The sequence below is a fragment of the Opisthorchis viverrini genome (genome assembly GCF_000715545.1).
Source record: "Opisthorchis viverrini unplaced genomic scaffold opera_v5_527, whole genome shotgun sequence".
Lineage (NCBI taxonomy): Eukaryota > Metazoa > Platyhelminthes > Trematoda > Opisthorchiida > Opisthorchiidae > Opisthorchis > Opisthorchis viverrini.
Window position 1 is genome coordinate 41,373 of NW_008752188.1, and position 9,860 is coordinate 51,232.

At 47.1% G+C, this 9,860-nt stretch overlaps 2 protein-coding genes across 2 annotated transcripts in view; one reads left to right on the plus strand and one right to left on the minus strand.

The window, feature by feature from the left end:
• The window catches only part of T265_11583 (hypothetical protein), a gene marked incomplete at both ends in the record, with an annotated part of 33,178 nt that overhangs the window by 1,735 nt on the left and 21,583 nt on the right, over window positions 1-9,860 (plus strand). The window lies entirely within an intron of this gene.
• On the minus strand, window positions 4,374-6,265 carry T265_11582 (hypothetical protein; the record flags this gene model as incomplete). The annotated part of the gene is made up of 5 exons (XM_009178270.1): window positions 4,374-4,681; window positions 5,622-5,793; window positions 5,828-5,910; window positions 5,946-6,028; window positions 6,066-6,265. 5 exons carry the CDS (start codon window positions 6,263-6,265, stop codon window positions 4,374-4,376), a joined length of 846 nt encoding a protein of 281 aa, XP_009176534.1.

Sequence of the window (9,860 nt, forward strand, 5' to 3'; positions counted from 1 at the left end):
TTTCAATAAACAAGCCTAGAATTTAGGCCGAGAGCTCCAAACACCTGCCCGCGTGGGCATCCCATTATCATCGTCACTGACAGCAAAACCAGATGAGAAAGCCGGTGTTTCACCACCGTACAACCATGCCAATCTATTTGAATAAATCCTTATGATCGAAAGAAGGCAGGAAGATGGACTAAGGAATAGCCTACCACAGACATCCGAGGTGTGTACACCTCCAGCACTCAGTCAGACAATCTGGATAGAAAATGATAGCATGAACACGATTGACATCGGTTAGTTGTTAATGTCCCCAGTCAAAACCATGGAGGGCCAAGTAGATCACATCCTGGAAGTCGAACAGCACCAACAGCACACAAACTTTCCGCGATACCCTTCATTCCCTTCTGCCATGTCAAGTTCTGTCAACCTCTTGGATTCCACCACTCCGAAGTAGATACGGAAAACTGCTCGTCTCGACAGACCGTAACTATCCTTCGGTAAAACATGACCCAAACACCTTAGTTTGCAATGCTTGATACGTTCTTTGAGGGAAGTACAGTCTCTCACACCGGAAACCCGTCACCTGAGCACCACATTTAGAATTAGCCGATTTGAGCTATAGTTTCGAAACAACGGTGCTCAAAGATCTAAAGATGTCTCAGATGCTCCGCCCGAAGTGGTTAAGTCTCGCAGCTGTACAGTGATACAGACCGTACCGTAGTCCAATCCAAGCGTTCTTTGACTTCAATAAAATATACTTTTGGCACCACAATTGGCGCCAATCGGTAAAAGCAGCTTTGGCCTTCGAGATTCGTGCGTTCACTTCGTCATTCACACGTCTTTCACGTCAGAGCTAATGTAACCTCCAAGATACGAGCTACAGGGTCACTCGTTGACTTCTCATACGCTGTACGTCTAGCAGCATGACTGTCCCCCGTGGGCACGAAACACATGGTGAACCACTGGATGACCTTGGTCGGCTTCCTGATCTTAAAAAATGAAAATATATACGCATTCCAGGTCGACAAGGCGGTCTCTCGGAGAGATCAGAACACCGTGGTTTTGGAGACCATCCAGTGTTCGCACATCAATAAGAAGTAAGTCCAGTGTACATGCAAGAGTAGTCTGGCTTATTTCTGAGTGTGGACAGTAAGGACTGCCGGGTGAACTGAGGGTCGAGGTTTGAACGATGATCTCGAAGTGTCTGTGGCGGTTGCGGTCGAGTCAGCTCTAGATATTGGATCTAACGGCAATGGGCGGTGAACAGATCTGTCAGTCCTTAGGTATGAGCCTAGGGTGATGTCTCTAGGTGCGGTATGAGGAGATGAAGAAGAGTGAATAGGTGAAAAAGAACAAAGGGAGCCATCAGTATTAACCTTTTTTGCTCACCTGTCCTTCCGTACTCAGCAAATAAGCGACTCAGCTGATGGCAGAACGCGACGGCGTGCGGCATGAGATTCTTTGTAAGTAAAGGATTCGTGATTGCACTTGGGCTGGGACACTGCTAGGTTGAACACACCTATCCCGGAGGACGAACGAACGTTATCGTCTCGAAAGCCCAACTCCAAGGCAGCGGTGGCTGGCACAAAGCTGTCAGTGCAGCCTGCATCTTCAAGGTGCAAGTCGTCACATGTTCCAAAGCTCAACCTGGAGGATTAGGAGACCGTGTTTGTCTGACTTCTATCCACTTGCCAACCTAGTATGAGATTCTCTGACCGACACACGTACACCCTCGGAGTAAGGCTCGATTGCTGAACAAACCGTCGCCCTACACTAATGTTTGCTCTCTGCAGGACAGTTCATGTCCATCTGCCACTCAGTTGGGTTGTCTGCACTAGAGCCCTGGACGGTAAACCTGGGGCTGCCTGCGACCTGGGCAATGTGTGCGTTTGCAGGAGGATGCGAAGAAGCTTGAGCTAAGCGTGAGTACTGTTGGTGCAGTCCGGTTTTCAAAACAGGGTCTTCGTGGCCGTCCCTGCGCCTGGTGGGAGATTTGAGCAATGTTGTTAAGGTTGATACTGGCCAATTTGATCTCGCACTAAGACTTCATCCATCTGTAACCCTCTCCGCGAACTCTCGCCAGTAAGGTCCTGGGTTAGAAATCGTTGTTTTGTTTGGTAAACGACAACAAAAGATAATCGTTCAGTTGTAGCACCCTTTCGGTACCTAGCTTCCATGCCACCCGAAGGAATCACGACAGATGGTATACTGCAAGTCCGGGGAAAGTCGAGAGGCAGAGGTCGGGTTAGAACCACATACTTTCCCGTGTTCAATCTATTCAACAGAGTATGTACTTCCCCTTCATCTTTAAAGATGAGAACAATGTTTGCGTAGATCTATAGCAATTTGAACGCCGGCGTTTCATTACTTCATCGACGACGAATTTGAACCTTACCGGACACCACTTCTTGTGGGAAGCTCGTAGGGACCTCACCGTGCGCTTTTACACGCTCAGGAGTACGTGAAAATAGAGACTGGATTATGCCCCAAAACTATTGGGGTATCTTCTTTTGAGTAAGGATGGTTAAATGCGCTTAGGTCGACAGAATTGAACGCAGCCTTGAAATCAAGGAACACCAAAATTTTGGAGCATTTTACATATGGCGTTGCTCTGACACCTGACGGAGTGTGAAGATGTGGTGGACACAGCTTCTACCATAGCAAAGTCCCGCTTGACGCTCATTGGTCAATGTTTCGCGTACCACCATTGTACGGCGGAGAATCAGTGACTCTCACAGTGACAAAGGGAATCAAACACCACTGTGGTTTCCATACTCATCACCAGTACTCTTCATAAAGACAGGCACTACCGTTGAGCTATCTCGCTCAGTGGTTGAGGCGTCGGCTTACAGACCAGAAGGTCCCCGGCCTTTTGTAAGGTCACGGTCCTACTAGATATCCGGTATTTAGATGAGGTTGTGTTACGGTTCTGTCACGCAGCGAGCTCGGTCTGTCACCGCCTGGGAAGAAGTGTTGGATCAAATACTCAGCTCCCGGTCACACTCTCCTCTTTCGAAGCTGTCTCAGTTTTCAGCCTAAAAGTATCGAGCAATATGTCCAACGGTATGGTACCCGAACATACTTGAGTTTCCGGCGTGCTGTTAAAGCGGAGTTGGTTAGGGATAACAACAGGATCAAGGAAGCCTGGCGCAAAAGCAGTGGTCGCCAACTTGGCTGATAGAGTTGATTAAGTTCAATAGTGCATCATCATCATCATCATCATCATCATCATCAGAGACGGTAACTTGATACTGATGCTTCGATGCTCTACAAAGTGCACTCAAGACTACTTTACCAAATGTCTATATATTTACGGGGGGTCTGTTCGATATCATTTGAAGCAGTGACGATTTGCGTCCAGGGTATGTGAACTATGAAAACGTTCCAACGCGCATTGAAACTCTTGGTCTGATCACGTGACCAAATAAGTCAATGAATTTTGACACGAAATAGTCTCACGCTCTTACTCAGGGACCTCTTTATCTTTGTTCTTCTTGCTTACGTCGTGCATGTTCAGTTTCACAACATCTCGCTTTGTATTAACCAGAAAAGATCACGAAAACATTGTCTGTGTCGATGTGCAGTCCGGATACATGAATGCAGAAAAAAGTATGCAGTCACTCTGCTCCGTCACATTTGGCTTCCGGGTCCCACCACGTTTCCTGTGCTGAATACATTGTACGATGTCCTGAAGATAAACCTGCACTTAACTGTCGCGTGGGTCTGGATGGGCCTGTGGTCAAACAAGTAAGGCTGTCGTACAGACCCCTGATATCTCGGGAACACAGCGGCCTCATCTATTCACCATCCGATGCGGTGATTCCAACCATTTAGTCACAGCAACTGTGATGCGTACCCACCATACAATCCATAGGAACCATAGTTATTATCGATCCAAACAGGTACAATCGAAGTTAGAACATAGAGCCTAACTACAGATGCTTCCAGAGAATGTTGTATCCAGTCGTGAAATAACCTGATAAAAGAAGAACCAGAATTTACAAAAAATGACATTTTACTGGTTGGAATACAAAAATTCAAAACGGAAAAATCTTCCAAACAGTATGAGTGACCTGACTGAACCGGACAATAGGTAATCCCTCAAAGTAGACAATATACTGAAGAAATGCATTTGCCAGAAATCAAGAAGAGTAGTCCCAGAGCTGTGCGTCGTTGTAGAGAAGGCTAATACTGGTCATAAACAAAAAATTAAAAAGCCGCTCTACTGAAATAGACACCCCATAAAGATCGGCCCCAATGCCCAACAGGGGTGGTAATTGTCGGATAACCGATAGCAGTAACCCTCATATGGGTAAAGAGAAGGGTAGACAGAGAGAGGCAAAGAGAGCAGGAACTAAAGTTTACGGTAGCACCTCTGAGGTAGGTGTTCAATCAGAAGCACACAATGAGACCGATTGGGAATCATGAGACTGATGGACAGTCTTCCGTTTGAAAGCACTGGTCGAATTAGTAGTCACGTGAGTTGAAGCAACCAAAGTAGCTGCTCCAACTGCCGAATCCCTGCTCAGTACGTCCGACTGGACAAGGCGCATGAATAGAACGATGTTCATGAACATGATCAGTGCCAAACACGTAGTTCCAAGACAGTAATAAGGTAAACTGATTTGATCTCGGTTCAATACCAGCCAGCGCGTCATCCAACATAGGACCAGGAAGCGGAACACAATGAAGGTACCTTGGGACGAAGAAAGGTTAAAAAGTAGCGTAAAGTATCATTATCAAATGCGAAAGATGCACATAAGTGACACTCATGTTCGGATGTAGTTCAATTAAAATCAAACACTTCACCTATGGAACCTTCCAATGCATAACAGTCAACTGCAACTTTCGAAGCTTCTGAGATCAGAACGCTTCCAGGGAGTTTGCTTGTTGACACTGGATGGTAGAGCTTTTCTTGCGTCACACTCTACAGAAACGCAAACAGTACAAGGCAATCCATCTGGCCCTGGTGCACGACTAAGTATGTGCCTCACATCTACGAAGGGAAAAGCACTCCTGTAGGATTGAACAAGAGCATATCCGAACTAAATGCCAGCAGATGAGCCAATCAATATACCAGACTGAAGTGCGTGAGCTTGATATGATGGTTTAGCCAAAAACGATGTTTCCCTTCAGAAATACAGGACTAAAGTGACATTCAGCAACCCACAGCAGCGTTGCCGTCAACACGCGATCAGCTCAGCCCAAAGGTCCATGAGTCTTTAGACCACTTTAAGGTCATTTGGGGAACACCTTTCAAGTTAAGATTGGCTCCATGAGAGCCTAGACTGTCCAGTTTGTACATCAGAGACTTCGTAACGGCGATAAACCCAATGACTACCCGATGTAGTAAACACATCAGCACTTAGTCCTTTCCTCCCCCTTAATACGAGACCACAATGAAAAAAACTGCGTCTGGTTTATAACAAATGATCTGATACTAAATGATACCCAGCTAATGGAAACGTTTCAAATCCTGTGTTGAAGTGTAAATGTGAGGTTGATAAAAAAAGCTGACAAGGAAAAACGACTGAGTGAATGAGACAGAACTTGGATCAATCGGAGGTTAAATACCCACAAATCACATCCAAGGAATAATCTAAAGCAATGATAGAAATGCGCTGAATGTGGCTCACCTAGATTGGCATAGTTCACAAACTGGGAAAACAGACTGTCTTTCGGAAACTCGAGGCATTTCAATAGCCGTCGCATGTGTAGAAAGATTGAATTTATTTCCACAAGTAGCGCGACAACAGCATATCCTATATAGGTCCCGGATACCACAGCTGAGGTGAAACAGGTCATTACCTACACGTATGATGAATAGCCAGTGTAAACTTACCGCAAAGTGATGAACAAGAAGTTCAAACGTTGAACGCTCCCGTGACCACCAAAACATGTGCACCGAGTCTGCGATAAAATACCCTACAAAGGATTAGACAGAAGACCACCCAACTTACCAAGCGAGTAGGCAACTAAGGATAGAGAAAATGGAGACTGTGCAAATATCAAATCCTTTGACAAGTCGGGATGAATATAGAATCTGAAGTAGAAGCATTAAGGTGTACGTTGCTAATTACGCGAGCAGCGCGCCAATTCCCGTAACAGATGCATGGACGCAGGAAAGCACCGAATTTCGCCAAACAAACAATCCTTTCGATTCGCTACACTGTCGCTGCCTCGCGGTAGATGAGATACATGATGGGGGAAAACAAGAGGCGACATAGTCCACCAAAAAGTGAAAGGCAAACGATGAAGCGGTTGTGCCAATGGCAAGCATTTGAAAGGCAAAAACAAAGTTGTACAAAGGCTACAACTGGCTGCGATGATTTTTCGGCAGTGGGTCACGCCAAATTTGTCCAGTGATTGATCTGAAAATTAGATGCAGATTGGTGAGGTACAGTAACGGTATGCCGTAGTGTTACGGTTCGGTCACGCAGCGAGCAAACAATATGATAATGCGGATTGTGGCAATACTCTATCCCCAGCTATGTTGCTTGATACAGACTCCTAGCACGGCGAATAGTAAGAAGACGAGAACCTCGGACACAAACTTTAATAATCCAACAACACACGATCAACAGGCGATGCCCGGAGCTTCCGAACCCAAGTCAGTGGAAAGAATGGTATCCTGTACGTGGTCGGATTTAAATTTCCTTGGAGTATCAATAGGCCATTGATTTTTCATAGTTTGACCTTGAAGATGCCAGGAGTTCGCTAGCACACATAAAAACACAGCGTTTTCTGGGGGATATTGATATCCCCAACAGGTTGACAGCAGGCATTAGCGCTTTGAGTGTCTTTTTTTAACGTACAACGGGGACTTCCATTGAATAATATCTCCAGCAGCAGAAGTTGCGTTGGTTAAACCGTACATTGCGCATGATGAACCGTCGTTTACCTAAGAGAATGCCGTTTTCCGTGCCCAATTCAGAGTGGCGAATGCAGAAAGGTGGCCAACCCTTAAGCCGGTAGAGGTTACGGAGAGTTTTGGTGTGTTTGGTGCTGCTCGTTTTACGGGATGGGGACCAGATCCCCACTGTCTGATTGGAAACGTTGCAAGATATGGCTGTTAATCGACGTCAGTGGCTTTCTTGTTGTCACTTTCTATCCAGATTGCCTGAACGAGTGTCTGGAAGTGTATGCACGTCGAAATGATTGTAGTAAGCGAGCTCTAGGTCCCTTTCCCATCCACTTTTATCCTTCCCTTTAAAACGTGTTATTGAATGAATAATGGTTGTACAGCAGCGAAGCGTCAGTTTTGAACACTGATGTGGTGTCGATGATGGTGATGATGAACTTCGTCAACATGTATGGTTCATAGTTGTGCGTGAGTGGGATACCCCCAGAGTGCCCACATCTAGACGGGGAGCCATTAGGATACTCAACCAAAAGCTCAAAAGCCTAGCCGCAAGGCAGCAGTGGTTGGCGTAAGTCTCTTAGACCAGCCTATGTTTTTAAGGTGCACGTCACCAAATGTCCCAACTCCCAATCGGGAGGACTAGTGAACTGTGTTAGTCAGATCACAACACATTGGTCAACCTGAAATAAGATGTTCTGAGTGTCACAAGTAAACCCACCACCTGAGCTCAGTGAGTTATCGACGCGAATCAAATGAAAAGAAAAACAGCGGTCACTGCGCAAAAGTCCATTTCTTATGCGAAGCATCGGTGTTGAACGCTGATGTCATCCTGTCGATGGTGATGGTGATTTCCTATCCGACGGGATGATGTGCTCAGGGGACGGGTTTTCGGTGAGAGAGAGGGTACTTCCCTCAAAGAACGTATCCAGCATTGCAAACTAAGGTGTTTGGGTCATGTTTTACCGAAGGATAGTTACGGTCTGTCGAGACGAGCAGTTTTCCGTATCTACTTCGGAGTGGTGGAATCCAAGAGGTTGACAGAACTTGACATGGCAGAAGGGAATGAAGGGTATCGCGGAAAGTTTTGTGTGCTGTGGTGCTGTTCGACTTCCAGGATGTGATCTACTTGGCCCTCCATGGGTTTGACTAGGGCCGCGAGTAAGTTGCGGCTGAACACTGCAGTGTAGGCAAAAATGCCGAACACAAGCTGATGAGACCCAAGGAAGATGGGCGTAGTTACATCCTTGGGAGCGGTAGTCTGTTGAATTGCCCCTATGTTTTGAAGAAAAAGCACACCTTGGGTTTGGTCAGGAGAATGTGCAGTCGCTTTCCGCCATTTGCAGTCCGTACTTAGCTCCAAACTGCTATGAACGCACTATGATCCCAAGCTGTCGGTCGTCGCTTCAGCTGATGATTTCACTTACGGTGTGGGCTCTGTCATTCCTCATTTACTCCTAGACGGAACCAAGGTGATCATGCATGCTTACAGGTCGCTAACCTCAGCGGAACAACAATATGGTCAAATTGAGGAGGCATTGGCGCCAGTTTTTGCCGTCCGCCACTTCCACCAGATCATCTACGGCCGTCGATTCACCCTTGATCGATCGCAAACACTTGCTATTCATTTTTGCCTCGAAATCTGGCGTACCCACTCACTCGGCAAACAGTCTGCAACGTTGGACGCTCACCCCACCCGGCTACGGTTTTGACATTCAGGGTCGCCGCATAGATTTTGGCCAAGCGGCAACCATGCTACCCCAGAAGATGACTCGGTCATCGCCACCCTGTCCATCGATGACCACGTCAGCCAGCAGCTACTCCAAACAGCCGGTGCTGGTGACTGCCGGATATCCAGCGTGAGAATTCGGCTGATCCGACACTACAACATGTGGTCCACTTCCTCAGGACACTTTGGCTGACTAAATTCATGGATGACGATCTTCAGCCTCCTTTCCATCGTTGGAATTCTCCGTCTTGCGTTGGCAACTGCCTTATGTGATGCCACGCCCCTTATGCCTTCGGATCCTGAAGCAGTTTTATTCGTGAAATCCTGGGACTAACTGGATTAAAGCAACCGCCTGTATTCACGCCTATTGGTAGCACATGGATCGCGACATCTCAGACTGTCAGTGCTCGCAAGAAATCCGAGCCTGCAGCCTGCTGCCTGGCCTCCACCCGGACGACCCTGGTCCCGAGTGCCTATTGACTACGCTTGGTCTATTGATGGCGTAACTTACCTCATCTTGACGCTTTCTCCATGTGGCCAGAACTGCTCATTCTCTCGCCAACCGGACCGTCTCAGATCTTCAGCCAGCATGGCCTGCCGGAGACTTAGTGTCGGATAATGGATCACAGTTCAGCTCCAGCTACAACCACGCACGTCATTTCCCCACCGTACCATCCGCAGTCAGATGGTCAGGCAGAACGTTTCGTCAATACGCTAGAGCGGGTGCTTCTGAACTATCGAGGGGCGCGGAAATCCGTGGGAGTTCTGCAGAAATTTTTCCTCGTTTACCTGGTCATTCTGAATGACTTTGGAAAATCGGAATTTGCCTGCTGAAACACTCATGGACCGAAAATTGCAAATAATCAATTCGGCTATGTTACCGATACTGACCGCTTGTTACCGACCCAGGGGGGCACGAAGGAGACCCAATTTGAAAGGGGTGCACATGCTTTTGCGTGAGGCTTTCGGCCAATGCTTGACCTCTGGACCCAGGGCCACGTCTTACGAAAACACAGGAGCGTAATGTATGGAGTCCACCCCGCCTTTCGGTACCGCCAGCGTACCATAGCAACCTCCTACTTTACATTATTCCCGACACTTTCGACTACAGCTGATCACGCCTGATGCTACGCAGCCGGCAGAATGCGTCAGGATGGGACCCAAGTCTGATTCTAAGAAGATGGGCCATTGGGCCGATGTCAAACGGCTTCTTCCCCAATTGATTCCGTTATTGATTTTCCCTCAAGGGGTGATGTTGGCGACATATATATATATATATATATATAT